Source organism: Saccostrea echinata, unplaced genomic scaffold, assembly GCF_033153115.1.
Source record: "Saccostrea echinata isolate AGI-Se365-2 ecotype Australia unplaced genomic scaffold, CSIRO_AGI_Sech_v1 ptg000025l, whole genome shotgun sequence".
NCBI classification, from domain to species: domain Eukaryota; kingdom Metazoa; phylum Mollusca; class Bivalvia; order Ostreida; family Ostreidae; genus Saccostrea; species Saccostrea echinata.
Genome location: NW_026889774.1, coordinates 12,565,912 through 12,587,016, shown reverse-complemented (window position 1 = coordinate 12,587,016; position 21,105 = coordinate 12,565,912). Strand labels below are relative to the sequence as shown.

General features: G+C 33.3%; 1 protein-coding gene across 1 annotated transcript; it reads left to right on the top strand.

The window, feature by feature from the left end:
• Positions 1-164: 164 nt before the first annotated feature.
• LOC133192025 (SUN domain-containing ossification factor-like) lies at positions 165-20,341 on the top strand. The gene is made up of 22 exons (XM_061327857.1): positions 165-317; positions 3,857-3,962; positions 6,220-6,300; positions 7,611-7,681; positions 8,441-8,584; positions 9,214-9,406; positions 9,519-9,609; positions 10,015-10,198; positions 10,316-10,423; positions 10,796-10,963; positions 11,118-11,200; positions 11,485-11,547; positions 12,645-12,713; positions 12,883-12,976; positions 13,261-13,373; positions 13,555-14,435; positions 14,862-15,217; positions 15,395-15,506; positions 16,304-16,408; positions 16,640-16,898; positions 17,268-17,326; positions 17,437-20,341. Exons 1-22 carry the CDS (start codon positions 256-258, stop codon positions 17,998-18,000), a joined length of 3,966 nt encoding a protein of 1,321 aa, XP_061183841.1. The 5' UTR covers positions 165-255; the 3' UTR covers positions 18,001-20,341.
• Positions 20,342-21,105: the final 764 nt, after the last annotated feature.

Genomic DNA, 21,105 nt, shown 5'->3' with positions numbered 1-21,105 from the left:
GTAAGATAATATGACTTATAAATACAAAAAAGTTATTGAATAAACGATATAAGGTCTTCAGAAATATGCAGTTGGAACCCCCTGACCTATAATTACACTGACCGATTAACCCTTGGAAGGGGTTTTCCAAACGCATGCGTATTACATTGATACACGTCGCCGGAAGTTGAGCTATCTAATTTAGACAGTCAACACAGAATGGGGAAAGTCGGTCAGAGAGAGCTGTAAAAATGTTAAGAGATGTAATGAGTTGATATGAAGAACATGTTAAAGTCAGACAGATTAATTCAGTTGGTGTTATTGAATCTGTTGTTAGGGTAAGTGTTATTATATTTCAAATCTCTGACTAATCGCTTGTAATTTCACTAAACATGATAAATTCAAATGATGTATGTTATAAAAATTGTGTGTAAAAGGAGTCCAAATTGATTTTTCTTCCTTTTGTGAAATAATACTCTTTTCAGCTATACAAAAAGACATGCAGATGAATGAGAAATGATACAAAGTAGCTAAAAATAAAAAAAAGGACCTAGATTAAATGCAACATTTTCTGTCTGATGTATATAAATTATAAAAATGCAGAACATATTATACATCAGTATATCACATGTTTTTTTGTAAATCTTGTCATTAACCTAGTGTACTTACTCAAGGTATGAATTTAAGGGACTATCATTGATGCTTGACCACGTATTGATGTAATCTCTGTACAAATGTATGCGGAACACTTCTAGTATACCGGTCCCTATAAATATGGCGCTAAAATAGGTGCCGCCGAAGGCGGTGTTCAATATAATATGATCGAGTGAGCGATCAACAAAATCGATAAAAAAGGCCACAAATCGCAAAATTGAGCCAAAAATCGTGTTCCTTGTGAAAAATTGGGTTTAAAAAACTGGTTTTTAAACACAGTTTTTTAAATGAGAATTAAAAGGTTTCGTAAAATAACGTACTTGTTTAGTAGATAAAACTCCATTTTGCGTTGTTTAGGAATGTGGTCACATGATCAGTTTTTGACGTAATCTCATAAATATTCATGACGTGCATCACTTGTGTTTTTACGTAATGAAGACTGAGGAAGAAGTAGCTAATAGGACTCAAAGTGAAATGCTACTAAAATTGCAAGATTTTTGTGAGAAATGCAGGGATTTAACAAGTGATAACTAATTACTAGTAATTGGTTGATTCAATTGTGCATCACCATTGATTTGAAAGAAAAAATATTCTGAAATGGACATTAGGAGGTTAGGAAATTGAGCTTAAGTAAACGGTAAGTCGCTTTTACCAATTACTTGCCAAAACTTCGCGCACAATATTGGGCATGTTTCAACATTAGATCAAGCTAATTCATCCAAGTTTTGCAAAACTTTCCTGTTCTTCCAGTTCTTTGTAAGCAAGAATTGCATGAATAAGCCCAAAGTGATATAGATGCGAGCATGGGTGAATATACATGTAAAACAGTTACAATATCCGAGCTATATATACTCTAACCCTAATCCGTACATCGCATACAATGTCATATTAAATGAACGGTTTGTTTAAGCTTTGCATGTTTCATGCTTTACTCCTATAAGATGGTATATCGGCACGGTTCGACATTAGGCTGATTCATGCAAGTTTTTGGTCACAAAAGGCACTTGGCAGTGCTTTTTGTAAGCAAAAATTACATGAATTAGCCCAAAGTCAGGAAGATTTAAGAGTGGATTTATAAAACAGTTCCAATCTTAAAACAATATACCCTAACCCTAATCACTCGATCGAATGCGTTTTGTTGAAGCGAGGGGAAAATGGCGGTTTGTTTACATTCTGCATAGCAATGGCAAGGGAAATAACTGCTCATGCACAATCGCGTGATTCTGGGGACCTGCATACTAGAAACTTCCCAATGTATGCAAACTATACATGTAAGACTTAATTACATAGTTATATGAGGAAAACCATTGGGGATTGATAAAAATCGGATTTTTAGCAATGTACATAGTGGTAAATGATTTGAAACATCTTCTTGTGATCAATATTTAGAGCACATTGTCCAATCTACTGAAGTTGCTGAAGAAAACACTCTATTTCCATGACTGCATGAATTCAGTATTGATTATGGGGGGGAAAGCTAACTTCCTTAATTTAATCACCCACAGGTTTATTCAAAGATAAATTCTTGTCCAAAATTGAGATAATATCATTGTTAACAAATTACATACCAGAAAGTTGTTACAAAATTATCATAACCACAATAAATGCGTTTATAAAGAACTTTAGCAACCATTATAAATAAGACCTGTTTCCATAATTTTAACACTCACTAAATAATAGAGACTCAAAAAGGTAACAAAAATAAATCCAGTGAGTATGTAAAAAAAAAAAAAAAAAAAAATTAAGCATGTGTGTGAAGGATATTTATAATGTCGTAATCAATACACAGCTCTAAGAAAAAGAACAGTGGCCTTGATGGTTAATGTTTTTCTTTGCAATCATGCAAGAACCAGTTTTTTAAATACTTTTATAAATTGAGAATCTGTGAGTTCTAATTATGTATAATACAATTTATACCTGTAAAATTATTAATAATGATAAACATTTTAAATTAATTGATAAATGAAATTTGAAAAAGTTGAGAACCACAGTAACATTTTTTATTCAAAGGGGTTAAACCAACCCCTCTGTAGTCTCAGGACTTTGGCTAAAATCTATAAATTAGATTGATGATATATTTAATTTGAAGGCTGCTGAGTTCAATCAACAGAGGTCCAAAGTATATAGACACAGGCATGCAGTGAGAGGAGAAGTACACAACTGATGTACTTTGTTAATTGTCAAAATGATAAATCAGTTTTACAAGGTATCATGTGGTGACACAAGTTAACAGCTATAGTTATACTTTTATCTGTTTACAAAACAAAGTTCATTTGATGAGAATGCACCTGGCCTTTAGAATATGTCATTATCCTAAAGGTTTTGAGAACTAGTAATTTTTGCTAGTTTAATTAATGTATACTCATCTGAATGAATACTGTTAATTAAATTTGATGGAGTAGTACATAGGCAGTTTAAGAAAATTTCACATGCTGAAATTTATTTTTAATACATTTACTACATTCATTAAAAAGTTAAAATACAAAAATATGTCCATAAAATATTTTCGTTGGACTGCACCCATTACCTAGTCCCATCCTTTACTTAAATAATTATTTTAGGCATTTAAATAATGCTGTTTCTTGAAATCTTTTAAAGGTCAGCTTGTATATTTATAAGTATAATCATAGTGAATGATGTACATGTATGTTGATACACGTGAGTTGATACTGTTATGATTTTGGTCTGAATGACATACCTTTCTACGTTTACCTGTACTTGTACTATGTAAATATGGGAATATATAGGTCAAGATTTATACCAGAATAGAAAGTCATTTAAATCCCATTCATATAGAATATCTGACGTGGACCTAGAAAAATGTCAAAGAGATTGCATAAAAATCAGTGATATTAAGTTATATATTACATATTATTATTTAGTACATGTATATCATATTTATACACAATATCTATATAGTAAGAGACTGAAAATTTTAGAAACTATATTCTGGATTAAAATAATGTGACCACATTTATATATGTACAGTGTTTGCAAAACAAAACAAAAAAAAATAATCTCATTTTATATACAGGATGTTACAGTTGAATGAAGACTGTTTCATTATACATTACAATTTTTATACAGTAAAAAAAAAAAAAAAGACAGCTATATAACACTTCCTCCATCCCCATTTCCCACTCCTACAACCCCCACAATATTCACCTTTTTATATACTATAGTACTCTTCAATAAATTAAATGATGTATTGATGTATTGACAGATTTTCCAGTGGGGACCAGACAGTTGAGAGTGGAGGAGGGCCAAAGGTGGAGGATGCTAAAGCATCAGGGGAGGAACAGGCCATTAACTTGGAATACCAGACGCAGGTACATACAATTGCATTATAAAACCTATAACTGGTGTTAATTAGTGGCCACCATACATTGTGACATTATGAACTGCAGATTTTATGTTTAGGTGGTATAAACTTTCTGTGAATGGATTTCTCTGTTTCTTTGAATGTAATCTTGAATGAAATCACAACCGACTCCTGTTTTTTATGGGTTATCAGTATCGGATCACCTTTTGTCCCAGCTTGTGCACTCTTTTCTACACTCCAACAAAGATAAACAGTTATAAGCCTGCGGAGAGGTGATTTAAGGTACACCTACAACTTTAACAATCTTGTCTGGGGAATTTGACAGGGGATTATGTACTTCAAAAGGAAAATGAGGTATACCTGGTACACATGTATGCAGGTGCACATATGAAAATTGATTGATCTTTTAGCAAAATAAGAAGAAATTAAGACATGTTAGAAGAAATAGATAATATGTAGAATTGATGATTACTGAGAAAGCATTCACAGTTTAATGCATCAGTAGATATTAATATTATGCTCTAAAAACTTTGTTCTTCTTCAGACACACTTCTCAAATAGTGAAACACATAAATGTTTATTTAAATTATTGATAATCAAGGTCTACATATCCAGTCAGTTTTGCTTGAGATCAATTTGAAATGAAACATCAAATGAGTATCAGTGCACCCTTTCATCAGTTTCAAATTCCTAACACATCACACTTGACAGGTTTTCTAAATTACAGTAGTCATTTAACATTTTGTGATAATTCTGAAACCATGCAAAGAAGACATGCCAAAAAAAAAGATGATATAATCAAGGAAATTAATTCTGACTCTAGCAGACAAATATGGCAGACAGATCTAGAGTTAAGGAGATAGACTATCCTTGAACCTTATGCAATAAACTGCAGAGCTGTGCACTCATAATCACAAGCATGCCACACTGTTTACAAAGCATGAGAAAGTTCAGTGACATGTATTTTGGTTAAATACATGTCTACATGATGCAATTGGCATCTTTGTCATTGAAATGTGTTTTAATTAACCTACCTGTAATCATGGTAATATAAAATGAATGATACTAATTACTTTAAATTACATCATATATATTTCAATGAATTTTTTTTTAAATTGCCTAAGAATTTAGAAAAAATAGAATTTTTGTTAAAGCATAATTATCACAATATGTGTCAATTTAATTACTCTTAAACCATTACTAGAATATATGCATTATGTTATAAAATGTTTAGCTATGAGAGTCTTAATATACCCTGCTTTAAATGTAGGGGTAAATAATGATAGGGGTGTCCAACTGTACATTCGTTTGGCTTGGGGATACCAATCTCTTAATCTCAACTTCTGCTTTACCACTGAATAAAATTTAGTGAGACCTTCACAAAATCTTTATTGCCATTACACACCTCTATTTCATATTCTGATCAGAGTCATGTTTGGGGTTTCCTATAGCAAAACATGGAGACTGCCATTCTTTCTATAAGGCCAAACAAAAAAATATGTTTGTTTACTGTTACATGCTGAAATAAAATAGGGTCGGTAGGTAGGAGTTTTTATTTATTTTATTGATTTTTTTATAAACAAATTTACATGAATTGGGTGAAATACAAAACAGTTTTACCATTGTGTGGTGCTTTTTGTTTCTAGTGCTTTCAATTTTGATTTCAAACTCTTAACCGATTAAGATGCATGTAAAAGTTAAACTGACTGGCGAGTGACTTCCGGGTTTTACGATGAAAAAAAGTCTGGGTCGGCGATTAAATATAGGGTCGGTCGGGTAACCGTAAACAAACATATTTTTTTATTACGCCTAATATATTGGGGCTACCCATCTGTTATCACCAACTCACCTATATGACTGAATAAAATTTAATGAAACTTTCTCAGAATCTTTAGTACTGTAGATCTCTATATTTTCGCGACACCTTATTTTTGTGAGATATATATTCAGTGTTTATAAGCGAGACTAAATTTTCACGCGCTGTGGTTTCTATTGTATATAAAATCCTTAGCAATACAAATAAATGCAAGAATAAAATTTTCGCGAGAGGACAGGTTCACGTAATTACGCGAAAATAAACATGATTTACAGTACATAGTGCTATTGTGCACCACTTTTTTATGTTTTGATCGGACTCATCTTTTGTCTTTAAATTCCCATATCAAGACATGGACTTTGCTATTATACTCATATGGGAGTGAGGGTATCATTTTATGAGCTCAGTGCTCACAGTACCTCTAGTTTATATTGTTTTGACTTTTCAGAATAAAGAAACAGTAAAAGATGTATCAGGTGAACAGAAACTAAATGGAGAAGAAAGTGAAAAGGCTACCAATAACAAACAGGTAAAAGTCCTTTTCTAGATCAAATTTCAGCTTCAGCAATTGTTACGTTTATATATATGTATGTGAATCACCATCTGTTGCCAAGTAACAGGTGTAGAATATTGTAAAGGCCATTATAAAGTTTGTGTGATATGTCAGACACGATTAAGTTTGCATGTAATTTAAAGAACATGTCGTGGTTGGAAAGTCAATTAGCTTTGTTTGCCAGTCTTGCTTGCAAAGCAGAATTTCTTGTGTAATAAAAATCAATTTTTTGGTCTGAGGACATTTTATGTGGTTTCTTTGGCTTATTTTGGTGCATTTAAGAAAAAACAAACTCTTCTCTCAAACTGCTGCTTGATTCCGAGTTTCTTTTTAGGCCATAGGTCTTAGATGAAATGGATGAAAACTGTAGTTCATATTAATGTTTAAAATATAGACTGTAAAAGACACATTTAATAGCTGCAGCTTGTATTGAAATGATGTTTATACTGACAGCATTGTAAACTCTCCCAAGTTTTGCCATGTCTTTCCAGACAACCAAATGTGGTATTTATTTATTTAAATATGTCCTGGATTTGTCTTTTTGTTCATCACTTTGGCTGTGAACTTTATCATCTCTCTGGGGGAATTTTTTTTTCCATAGAAAGCTTATTAAAGGTCTTAAAGTATACGCTAAAGGAACACTCTGGTGTTAGACATGACAAATGAAGAATTATAACTTATAATATACAGCCTTGATACAGACAGAATGATGAACTCTCGGTGTAGTAGTTGCCCTTCAGTGATTTATTATGGCTATTATTTCTGTCCTGCTTTTTATATGACAATTTAAGGAGGCTGGGGGCTCAACAAATTAGCCATCAAATATAACTTAATTTTTTAGACATATCTTAAGCTGTCAGCTGTCATTTGGCAAACAAAAATTTCATACATTTTAGTTTTAAAATTTGATATTTTTGTATATCTTTATATGGAGCTCTTCTTCTAAAGGAGATCAATATAGTCTGGAAATGGCCACAACCACCCAACCCTCTTAATATATATAACACTGTATAAGTATTATATCGTGAAAGTTTAAAATAATATAAAGTAAAATAAATTTATAATTAAATTTATTTACATACTTCTTAGTACCATATACTGATAGAAGCAACAATTTAAAGAGTTAATTTAAGTTTTGCTTTTTAAAAAAAAAAAAAAAAAAAGCAAACATATAAGTGAATAAATTAATGAATGATGCATAGGGTGCATTTTGGTTCATGTTTAAAAGAAATGAATGAATATCTGTCTGCATTCTAATGTATTGGACTATGAACATCTTGTTGTAGGGTGACCCTGAGTCAGGCACAGAACCACCCCACAAGAGTGAACCTGAAAAAGACACACAAAATCAACAAGAGTAAGTGTATCAGTTCTCTGTGTTTAGAGCAAAAAGGTGCTGATAAGAATTTTTGTGTAACGGCTTTTAGATGTTCTACTTCTTGGTCAAATAGATGTTTTGTTGTTATGTGTGTGAGAAAATGTAAAGGCTTTATTTGACAGCAAAAACAATCTCAGATAACCTTTTCATCATACTATCAGATGATATAAATGATAACGTTCCATTTCACACTATTTAAAAATATCTTGCAAAGATATTGAAATTCTAAATCAGCAACAGAAGCTACATTTTTTTTACCCCATGACGGGTCACCTCAGATCCCAACTCAAACCTTCATTAAGTTTTTGTATTAAATAAATCTGTTTGTGCATTGTAACAGTGGAAGCCACATCCAGTGACCCTATAAGCAATCCCATCTCCTCATCAGACCTATCCATAGTGCAAATATGAAAGTCCAAATTGTAATCCTTCACATATTTTTACAGGGAAAAGTGGGATGTCAAAGATGCACTACATGTACTAAACATGGGTAACTCTATATATGTATCCCCCCTTTAAAAGTGACCAGATTGAAGGGGGAGGGAGCATAACCAAGATCAAATGCAGATATATTTAGAACAAATGGAAATAATAGCAAACAAAATAAAAATTGTAAAAAGAATTCAAATTTATGAGAAAAATATTGAGGGGATAAAAAGTCAAGCTCTGTTAATTGCTATATTAATTAATAGATTATTTTGCTGTATTAATTAATGAATTATTTTGATGTCCGCACAGAGATAAGGGAAAAAGTACAGACAAAGGTGAGGATTCAGGGACAGTTACCACTGACAACACAGATTTAGGAATAGCAGGGAAGGAATCCCCAAATCCCGGGAATGTGGGAACACAGGAAAACAAAATTAAGGAAAACCAGGACAGGTGTGTTGAAAATTTTTTGATTCGTCAGTTTCATTCAGGCATTGCATACAAAATTTACAAAAAAGGTATTTTAGGATCTTTATCTATAGTAACAAGCATTCTGAGAGTATTGCATTAGCAATACTAGTCCTCTACCGGCAAGTGTAATCTGGTTCCCGTTAAGAATTGAAAATGCCATAATTCCATCAAAAATTAATGAAGCGGAACGAAATGCAAACTTGATCTATAACTCATCAAGGTAAAGCCACATACCAAAAATCAGCTCAATATCTACAAGCGTTTAGAAGAAAATTGCGGAAAACCCGTAAAAATTGAAAAGGCCGTAATTCCGTCAAAAATCAATGAAGCGGAACGAAATGCAAACTTGATCTGTAACTCATCAAGATACACTCACATACCAAAAATCAGCTCAATATCTGCAAGTGTTTAGGAAAAAAGTGCGGAAAACCAAGTGGGACAGACTGACAGACAGACAGAGGGACAGACAGACAGACAGATGGACGGACAGACTCAGAGGAAACCTATAGTCCCCTCCGGTTTCACCGGTAGGGGACTAAAAATCAATGTAGCAAGGTATATCTTTAAACTGATGTAATTTTTATGTGTAAGAGTTTGTTTTTGCAAAACAGATCTCAGGAGGACACTGAAAAAGTCAAGGAACCAGAATCAGATTCTCGGGCAGAAACTCTGGATAAAGAACCCCAGGGTATCCCAGCTCCACCCCCAGACAATGAACAGAACCTACCCCAGCAGCCTGCTGGAACCTCCACACAGACCCAGGGGGAACCTGTATCTCTGACCCTTCAACCTGTGGTCAAAGAGGTAAAAGAAGAATACAGAAGAGTTCCACATTTTGTAAAGTAGATGTTTATGATAGTTATTGGGCTGTTTTGTGAAATTCTTGTTCATTTCGGGTTTTCTTTTGTTATATAAGGCAAAGGATGAATCTGCTGAGAAGGACTTTGAAACATTTTCTGAATGGCGACAAAAAGCATTAGCCGAGGAGGAAAAAAACAAACAGAAAGGTATACAGTGTACAGATTAAACACTAAACAAACAGAAAGGTATACAGTGTACAGTTTAAACACTTGTGTGTTCTCTGTTTTAAAAAAATTAATTATAAGCATTTGTTTCAACTTAAACTCAAATCTTTTTTCCTTTTTAAAACTTTAAATGATAAAAATTTACAAATTAAATTTTTGTTTTTTATATATGTCAAAGTGCTAGATATTGCAGTTTGCCAACACATGTGCAGTGTCAGATAATTCTTAGAATTATATACCTAATGATTTTTATACTTTATTTTAAATTTTATAATTAAATTTTTTGATTAGAGTCTGTTATAGAGTCTATAATATTTCCCCTTTAACTATGAAATCAATTTTAATATATAATATATATATATATTATGATTTTTTCTTGATGTTTAGCTGAAATGTCAGAACAAGGGGTAACAACTCCTAAGAAAAAGAATGGAAAAAAGGTGAATTATGCTTCTAAAGACTGTGGGGCTAAGATTCTGGCCAGCAACCCTGAGGCAGAAAATGTGGATCGAATTTTGACCAACAATAAAGATGAATACATGATCAATCGCTGTGCTGTCACCAAAAAATGGTGGGTGGATCCAAATTCTGGACAAGGCACACAAACAAGTCTAGAGGAGATTATATTGCCATTCTTTTGTTTGAATGCATTAAGATTTAATTATACATGTACATTTAATTATTTTAGGTTTGTGATTGAACTGTGTGAACCCATCTACATCAATGAAATTGAGGCCGGTAGTTTTGAACTGTTTTCTTCAAGACCAGAAAACATCAGTGTCAATGTGAGTGACAGGTAAGTCTATTGGAAAGTTTTGTATTTATAGGAATTCAAACTGAATAGATGTATCAATCAAGTGTTACTGTGAAATCACTTATTTTTGTGAGGGTTTAATTTTCATTGTTTTTGTGGTTTGAAGAGACTCACAAATTCATGTCCCCCACGAAATATGAAAACTGTTCACTGAAGTAAAATATTTCTCATCTAACCATGAAATCATTTACCCTCTAACCAGTAATTTTTCCTCAAACCATGAAAATTTGACCCCACGAAAATAAGTGATTTTACAGTAATCAAAATATCTGATGGAAACTTAATACACTGTGCATTAGTTCTACTTGTGAATTAGCATGTGAGTTTTCTTTTTTAAAAATCTTTTTTGCACAGATATCCAACCAAAGAATATCAGCATCTAGGTGTGTTTACATTAACTGAGAACAGAGGGTTGGACAAGTTTCAAACCAAAGTGGAAAACGATTTTTATGTGAAATATGTAAAGGTTGAAATGCTCACTCACTATGGAGAGGAACACTACTGCCCACTGACAATGTTCAGGTAAATCCATTTCACTTTGTATCAAATTTATGTTGAACAATTTACTTTTCTGTTTGATTCACTCCTTCAAAAATTTTGCTTAAACTTTTGTATTGAATAGTTGGTTTCCAGTCATAATGGTGGTAAACTGTTATTGTATTTCCTATTTTTCCAGAGTGTATGGAATCCCCGTGGAGTTAGATGATGATGACGACCTGGAATCTCATCATGAGGAGGGGGAGCACAGTGGAGAAAGCAGTAAGTGTCACCATTTAGTGTACCCCTCTAAACTTAAAATGGTAGCCATTTTGTAATTAGTCGGTTTATTGATCAGTTGAATTTTCGAGATAAAGACTTCTACCCATCTTGCAAATTCCATCAGAGAAACTGACTTGTAGTTTGCATCTTTTAGCTATGTGATACTGATTTTCACAAAGATTGTGATATTATTATGTTCAATGCATGTTGTTTTACACTAGTATAAGGGAGATAAATCTTCACATTAACTTCATAGAAGCTTTTTTATCATAATTTTTTTTTAGCCTCTGATAGTGTTGAGGGGGCAGACTCGGATCAACCAAAGAATTTGTTCTCCAGTGCTAAAGGTAAATTCATTTTAGCTCCATGAAATATATAACAAAATCTAAAAACAATAGAATATGTTTTAATATTTAAATGGAAACCATTGTAATCAGCATAGTTACTCAGCATTAATCATCTTGAAAGAATCTTGTGACAAAATAGTTTTGGTGGTTTTAAACCATTTTCATTAATATGGATACCTAATTTGGTAAAAAGGAAGTTTTACTGCTATAAGTTTTTCACACAATTCACCAAGCACTGTTTTAACAAAATAAAGAATGAGGTACACAAATCTGACCTATTAATCAAATTAAAAAAAATTTGGAATGTAACTCAAGGGTATTCATCTTTTCAGAAAATAGTTTGTCATTGATTTATGTAAAACTTTGTCTCAAGAAACAATTCTATCATTATTACCTCAATAACAATAATTTTCCTTTCTGACATTATAAGACTATATGTAACATCATTTGAAACCATAAATCAAAAAAAAATTTTTTTATATGATTACTGCAGCCTTTTTTTATTTTATGAAAATATATGGTAAATGTACAATTTTTTCTCTCTCTCATTCTCTCTTACCTGTAATTTGCACTTCTGTCTATCATTAAGACTGTACATTTTCAAAGCTTAATAAAACATAAGATAGTCCTCTCTCTATCACTAAACCTTATCAAGCTCAAACTCTCTTTCCCCCTCTCTCTCAAACATGAAGCTTTTAACTAACATGTTCTACTATCTTTCTCTCTCACATTAAGCCCTCAAACTTGAAGCTATCTCAAACATATGTTCTCTTTCTCATTTGTAAGTTTTTGAAATATTGTCTCTTATTAAATCATTTTGAACAAAACTTAGAACACAATTATTTTGTTAGTATAATTCCTCTTCATCTCAGATATTGGCTATCTTTTTTGACTTTCAGAATAATGTTAGCTATGAGAATCACTGATCACAAAATTTATACTAACAGACATTCACTAAGAGTGATACATTTATCAAATAAAAATATTTATGAAAAGGAGAAGCAAGGGATCTTAATAGACATTTCTGGCAAGAATTGATTACAGTTGGCAACCTTGATCATAATTGCATTTTCAGCATGTGATTTCATTTCTTTCAGATACTGTAATGAAGCTGGTAAAGAAAGTTTTAAATGTTGAGGAGAAAACAGAAATATCACAACTCAACAGTAAGTATTCTAGATATGGATAATGTCATAAGATAATAAAGCACACAATTAACCCTAAGCTTTTCAAGTTACATCATAAATAAAGTTGATTGTTTCTTTTATGAGTGAGCAACATATTTTGTTTAATTATTTCAATTGTAATTGACTGCATACTTCATGTCATATGTAGATTCTTTGCCTCTGAATGCCACCACAAACAACACAACTGATGTCAACAAGGCAGCAGCACAGGAAAAGATGGAACCTTGTGAGCCTAAGCCAGAGTAAGATAACTCTAGCATTAATTCTCCCCAAAACACTTGTTCATTGGCCAAATTCTCATGAAAAGTTTAAAAGTCTTAAAGTATAAGCTATACGTGCCTTGTTTAATATGAACTGATTTATATTTCATAATTTTTCAGATCAAAATTTCATTTTGAATGACATTTAAGCTTAAAATGCATAGCTTTTGAATATTTATTGAAGATTAACTAACAGAAAATTTCTTGGGTATTTCAAGTAAATATACTGGATATTGGTTTATAGTAGTAATATTTAAAACTGACAGAATTCCTAAAGAGAAGTCTGAGGCTGACACAGTTAACAAAGGAGAGACCCTCCCCAAACCCCCCAGCCCCACATCTTGTCCTGCTGAACAAGAAAAACCATGTGATACTCCAGGTATGACAGATTACATTATCATTGAATACATTCAGATGTAAATCAATTCATGTATTTACACCTTATTTATGGGGATTGGCAAAAAATCCTCCACAAGAAATATCTTCTTTTTTTTTGCATTTTGAGGGGAAAAGAATGTTTAAAATATTAATTCTTAAAGGTTTTATGTAAATTCTTGTAGGAACTTTAAGTGATGATATGAAACCGGATCTTTTGGATCCTGCTGTTTCTATAGTTACCAAGCTGGAGGACCATGAACAAATGCCAAGTGAACAATTGAAGCCTCCCATGGTTTCACTGATACAAAGCGGAGATCTCAAGAAGCGTTTAACTCTGTATAAGATGTTTCTGTCGTGTATTCTACCACACAGATTTAAGATTCGCCACCGACAGAACTCCACTTTGTCACTATGTAGCTATGTCAGAGCATTGAAAAAAGATTGGATCTCAGTACCAGGGGAATTTACCTTGCCGTCAAGGTCAAGGACACATGAATCGTCAACAGTGACACCTGTGGTTACAGTAAAGCAGGAGGTTGTAGATCACACAGATGTATTAAGTACCCCTACATCTGATGTGGTGGAAACTCCAACAGAGAAAGTACTGGAGAGTCAGTCACCTTGTTTTATCCCCACACCTGCTTCTACTTCAGACGTTCAGATTTCAACAGTGATACAGGTTCCTTCTCTTGATTCAGAAGTTCCTGTACAGGACAGTACAGTTCTACCAAAGGAAACAAAAACTCAGCAAGGCCTTCACCAATCTCCAGTTCTATCAACATCTCTGAAAACAATGGACAAAACTGACATTCCGGAAGTTAGAGCTACAGCATCTGTTTCTGTGGAAAACACAGTAGCTTCAGAGATACCACCAGCTGTGTCCTCTACCAGTCATGGAGAAGTGATTTCCAGTCAGAGTGTATTAGAGCCTAGTGTTGTTATTGATGTGAGCAAGGATTCTTTTTCTGAGACGCCACATCTACAGAAGACGGAATCATTAACAACCATGCCAGTGTCTGACACAGCTTCATATTCAACCTCACCATCTTCAACAGAAGACAGTGTAAGCATAAGATAAAAATTATTTTTATGCCTTTGGATCAAAAGATCCTGGGGGTATATTGTTTTTGTCCTGTCTGTCTGTCTGTCTGTTGTAAACTTTAACCTAGCCCATGACTATTGCACTGTCAAGGGTAAGGCTTTAATATTTGACATGAGTGTTCATTATGAGAAGACCTTTCCATTGGTACAGAAATTTTTGATCATGTGACCTCAACTGTGACTTCTGGCCTACATTTGAAAAACTTTAACATTGGCCGTAACTATTGCACTGTAGTCTACGTCCCACTCCAAAATTGTGTTACCATCGGGGCATAGTGTTTCACAAACACACCTTGTTATTCTCTGTATTTTTCCCTAATTCACAGTATCTGAGCTTTCATGTACATATATATAAAAGAATAAGTGGTGTTCTGTAATGAATTTTCAGAAAACTGAGCAGAAAATGCACCTCCCAGAAGTTAATGGTGCTTCCATCACTACCAGCAGTGCTGTACAGACAGAGAGTTCTCAGGACACTATGGTGAATGGTCAGACTTCTGAAGAGGGAGACAGACAGATAGAGGACAATTATCCCCAAACCACAGTTACCCCTGCCCCAGACACAATGGAGCAAACTTCTGAATCCAGCTATACGCTATCGGCAGACGAGATTGAGTATACACCACAGAAAAACCTCAGATTGGTCAAAGTTCCCATCCTGCCTCTACAGAAACGGGAAACAGCCATAATGAGACTGACCAATAGGATTAAAGCTTTGGAAACCAATGTTTCTCTTAGCAGCAGGTAAACTGACAGAAAGTTTAGAAATATTTAATGATAGCAGGAAATGATGATGTTATATCAAAATTTCCAAGATACATGTAGATAAAAATTTAAAAAAGTAGATTTTAAGAAATATTGTGAAAGGTTTTTTCAAGAAATCTAAATGATATGATTTTTTTTTTCATATGTAAAATTCAGGTTTTTGGATGAGATGACTCAGAAGTTTAAGAAGCAATCGGAGGAAATGCAGAAACTCCTGACTGCTAAATTTGAGAATGTAACCAAAGACCTAAAGGAGGCAGAACGCAGAGTAAGGATGAAGAAATTTTCTCACTTAAGTTACTCAACAGAGAATAAGACTTTCAATGTCTTTTAATCCTAGAGAGTTTTTATTCATTTCAAAAAAAGTCTGCTGAATGTAATACAGTCTTTATTTTTATGCTTATGAGAAAGACAATTTGCGGAGAAGTTAAGGATAGTATAGGTTATAATCTCATCGTTGGAAACAGCATTTCTTTTTTCAATGTTCTGAAAGGTCTACATCTCAAAAACCTGAAAGAAATTCCTGAGTTGAATCTGGGTACACAATGGATATGATATTTAATACCAGTCAGATCCTGCATCAGGAATGTTTTAAGTTGGAATCCTTTAAAATCTTTGATTACCTTTTTTCCCAATTCTTTTGTTTCTATTTTTTCTGAAACTTAAAGTTATAACACCAGTATAGAAATACCTATATTTAATGAAAGATACTTGACTTCCTGTTTTCTTAAGTTCAAGGTCACGGTCAAAATTCCATTTTAGATGAAAATCCTACATTGATCACTCATTAATCATGCATCTTAAAACTGTTAGAAATTTGTATGTGATATGTGCATGCAGTTAAATATAAATGAACAATTATCAAAATTAAAAAAGCATATTGGACTCCTTACCATGCATGGGTGAGTTGGGGTGAATAGGGTGTCATTTTCATGATTAATTCTACTTGGAATATAACACTCAAGTATATTAAATATCAAAATGAGAATGCATGATAAATTAACAGTTTACACCTGTGTACTGCACATGATATTTTTATGTATCATATCTCTAAATTCTTTGTAGGATAGACAGCAACAGGAGCAGATCAATTTTCTGGAACATCGCTTAGATAATCTGACAGACATGGTGTATAAACTCCAAGATGAGATGTCTCATCTCAACAAACAGGTACACTTGCAGCTTCTATAAGAATATTACATCTTGAGCGTAACTTGGTACAAAGTAGATTTTGTACATTGCAAAAGTCCTTGGTACCCAAAGTATTTTTTTCACACAGAGAGAATCTTTACAGAGAAAACTGTCCTACCTCAACTTATCTCATGCAGTCAACTTTTTGAAATGTGAAGAAATATGTAATTAATGTTTATACAGGTATTGTTAATCTAATATCCTTTGCAGGTGATGGACAGACAGGTTTTCTTTACAACTATTGAGGTTTTTGTCCTGTTCTGTATTCTCCTTGTTTGCCTGAGGCGAGGTAAGTCTTCTGTGGCAAACCTGCCCCCAGAAGTCAGGAAGCTGATTGAAGGAATGCCTTTAAGTATGGATGTCTCCAAGGTTCCAAGGCGAAATTCCTACTCTGAGGGAGCCAGGAAACAAAACAAATTACTGATGTCTGATGGACAGCTGCAGAAGCACAACAGTGACCCCTCGCTGGGTATAGTATTTATTGTTAAATGATGCGAAAAATTTAACTGTTGTAAGAAAACATACAGTGCTCCCCCGTTATAATGCCACCCTTGCCTACTGCAAAAAAAATTTGAAGTCCCAATTTCCTTACACTATAAAACCCCATTTTACTGCCAGCCCTCGCCTATTGCCATCTGCAAACATATTTCAGGTACAATTCTGTCCATGACCATTATTATCACCCCAATAACTGCCGAGGTACAAATGTTGGCGGTAAAACGGGGGAGCACTGTATATGCATCTTCATTTGTAATGATTCTCTCTCTCTCAGAAGTTTTATTTAAAGGAGGAAGTGCAGTGTTCTTATTTTTTAAAAAATCTGTCTTTGTTTGGACAGCTCAACCAGTCTCGGTTTCCAGGTCTACAAGTTCAACAAGCCATGGATCTGTAGATCAGGTCAGATTACCTGTACATGTTTGAAGGAATTGAATTTTGCTTGTCATATTTAGCTTAAAATACCATTATGTTTAAAAATATTAATTTTTGAGTATTTCTTTTGTTTACAGCAAAGAGATTTTCAGAGAAGAAAAAAGAAGAAAAGAAACAGAGTACAAGTTTCGAAATCAACAGAAATCCACAACCTCCCAGAAGATTTGAAAAACATTAGTGCAGACAGCCATAGTGAGGCTGGGTTGTTATTTACCAGTGATATACCCAAAGAATTGACATCAAGTTCCAAGCCAGAGCGGAATTCTGGGGGACTTTTGTCATATTTTTGGAAAGATAAAGAGTCAGTGAACAATTTGGCACAGAAAAAGACTAGTTGCCCAAATTCTTTCCCAGAGTCGAACAAAGGTCAACAGTCCAGTAAGACAGTTCCTTTAAATGGTCAAAAATTGATCAAGAAATCCTCATCTACTGAGTGCACTTCCTCCAACAAAGCAAGTCAGAATGGACATGTGTACGTTTATCCTGTTATTGAAACTTTATTGCCTTCAATGTCTTGTTCAAAACCTGTCAGTGGTCAGTTTAGCGGCCGACCTCCAGACAAGAACAATGCTGGACATCCCAAAAAGAAATCACATAAACGGGCGTCCAGTATCGACCTTTCGACTGTGCAGAGGAGATAAATTTTCTCAGTTTGGTGATGGCTTTATTTTTACAAGTTGTGGGCATTAACTTAGTTTAATTTATTTTCTCCATCTGGTTCAACAAATCAATTTTTTTTACCATGTACAGTAAAACTCAGTTACAGCAAAAACACATATGATGATTTCATGCATAAAGCCAAAAGATTTTTTTTCCTGTCATCTCAAAACATAAATTTAACAGAATGAATTACATCAATAATGATTCAAAATTGTTTCCTGGCACTTTGCTCTAAGCATGTTTCACTATGTACATGTACATGTATGTAAAACATACTTCTCAAGGTAGGGTCTACCTTCAATTTGGTACATACATGTATATAGTATTGAAAAATGAAAAACATAATGAAAATTATGATTTTTCCAGGTGTAGTTATAACACCTGTATTTTTGTTTTTCTTCATTGATCAAATAATGGTGCTGATTTTGCAGACATTAGCTTTAATTTGTATATGATTATCGTGGCAATGATCTTTTTATGTCTGTAAAAAGTCAGGCATGAGTTAATTTTCATTGTTTTAATTGCTGTTGCAATACATATAAAGGATTACTTCTTGAAAATCAGAATTAATACAGTGTTGTCTATATGTTAAGTTATTAATTAAATATTAATTACTAAATGAACTTTGTCCAATACCGGTGAGGGTTATAAATTTTATTTGCAGTTTTGGATATTGATTCATCGCTGTTCACTCACACATGATTGATAAATTTAATTATCTTTTATGAATTTAAATTTAATTTATGAATAGCAATTTTTCAATTTTGCTTTTATGAAAGTGTTTTTTCTTGAGTCACAGTAACAGCTTTATTATACAAATTATTGGTATGATGTTTGCTTCACCACTAGTATATTGTCTGTGTAATGCCAGTTGATCAGCAGTGTCGTAATTAACAGCCTGAGGGTGCTTCAATTGAGCTGTTTATGCAGGTTGTATCAGATGTTTGCATAATTTCTTTGTATCTTGCCTACATAAAGGGCATTTGGCAAATGGAAAGTGGACATAATTTATTTAATTAGAGCATTTTTCTAAGAGTATAGTTATCATGACCTGAACATATTCATGATAATCCAACAGAGAAATGAGATGCAAGTTGTTGCACTCATTTGATGTACAGGTTCATATATGTACTGAAATATTTTATAGATTTTAATTTTTCTTTTAATTATTGCTTGAAATTTTTGTCATCTAAAGCTTATCATAAAAGCATACATCATACTTGATACCCTTTCTTGTAAATCTCCCCTCCCCTTAAGATTTATGTTAAACATGAATCTTTGTGGGAGGGGGCACAAGTAAGGATATTAACTAAAGTTTAAAGCTATGTTGTGTCTTCATCGTGCATTAAGCCCAGCATAATTAATTCAAATCTCCTTTGCACATATGTCCACTTTTCCTTTGCACAATTTTTTTTTTAATTGCAAGTTTCCTTCTATTATGTAAACATAATTTTCAGATTCAAGTTAATTCACTGCCTTCATTTAAAATATTTCCTTAAATATTCTAGTCCCTAATCATTAATTGTGCTGTTATTTGGCACATGCAGTGCTGCTTTTATTTGTCAGGTTGAACATTTTTTGTGTTTTACAATATAGTGCTAAAGTTTCACACGTAAGTGCTCCTGCACTCCTAAAGATAGGTAACAAACTAAGGAAAGCTGTTGATAGTTTAATGAATTATTTTCAGTATTGTATGATTTAATAGAAATGCTTTAAAAAATTGTATATCAACAAGAACTTATCCTTATATGTCAATTGCACATTTTTCTACATATTAGTTAAAGTAAATGGCCAAAGTTTTGAAAATAAATTACAGTGTCATTGTTAAATCTTGATATTATTGTGATCCCTTCTAATGTTGCATTTTTGTATTAACATTCCATGAATGTAGTGCATGTAATAATTACATTGTATATTTACAATGTACAGTACATGTATGTACCTGTCCGATGTATAGAAAAGCTGTATATTTTCTCTATTTTTAGCATAACTTTGAAAAAAAATGCAAACACCATTACCCTGAGATTAATCCAAAAGAATCTCCTTTCTCTGTGATGAAAGACAGGATGTAACTTTTGGTCGTTTATGCTGAGAAAAAAATTACTTGGTTGTGTTATGATTATAGCTTGCAGTAGTAAAAAAAAGCTGTTTTGTAAATCCATGACATTTGTTGATTCAGAGTTTAGTAATTTTCTGTTGAACAGTCATTTTCTTGGTTTGACAATTTGGTGCTAATGTCCAAGTCCACGTGTGTCAAATTTAAGTCAATGCCGTTAAATTGTTATATCTATTTAATGTTAAATAAAAATTTCTGAAGAACTATCAAGGTTTTATCTTTTTCTTTTAACTCCTCAAAGTGAAGATGAACTTTTGCTATACCCCATATGCATGGAATAGGCATCCCAATCTTTAAGGAGAAAAATCTTTTTCAGGTATAGCTCTGAGCCCTATGGTGAACAAAATTACATAGATGAAGTATCTAGGGGATGCACACAATTAGTTTGATTTAGATACTGGATCTGACATTCCAGATTAATTTTTCTGGAGCAGGTCCATTCTTAAGCAATTGCAAGTCCAGTTAATCGAAAGCGATTTATTGGACCGCAGGTCATGTAGTTGGTGAACTTAGAACCAGCGGTCTGTTGGATCGCCCGCCGGTCAGTAGTTGCATGGCGAATATCAGACCGGTGATCTATTGGACTGACAGCATCTAAAATAAAGTTTAATATAAAACATCAATGTTTGACAGTTAACTAGACCAGAACATCTTTCCCTCGATGTTGAGAACAACTCAATGTGTTTCATTGCTACTCACTGAGCTTTTTCCAACACCTCTGGAAATTTTTCTGTTCTGTTGACTTACTTGTGTAATGCTGTTCCGTATGTTGACATATTGCTACACCGTTGCATTAGCCCTTGATATCCACAGGGTTTTTCCTTTCGTACTCATTCACTGAATTGATACCAACGAATTATAATGTATGAGAATTTGAAGACTTTTAGAATAGACTACGAAGTTACCAAACTTGGTCAGTCTTTTCCCCACACTCAAGGGACTTGTAGTGACCAAATGGGATTTGCAAATA

Excerpts from the sequence above, each read along its gene's own strand:
- LOC133192025 (XM_061327857.1), top strand. The coding sequence starts at position 256 with ATGAAGAACATGTTAAAGTCAGACAGATTAATTCAGTTGGTGTTATTG. Across the intron at positions 10,199-10,315 it reads TGTGCTGTCACCAAAAAATG|GTTTGTGATTGAACTGTGTG; the intron begins GTGGGTGGATCC and ends TAATTATTTTAG. Across the intron at positions 15,218-15,394 it reads AATGTTTCTCTTAGCAGCAG|GTTTTTGGATGAGATGACTC; the intron begins GTAAACTGACAG and ends TGTAAAATTCAG.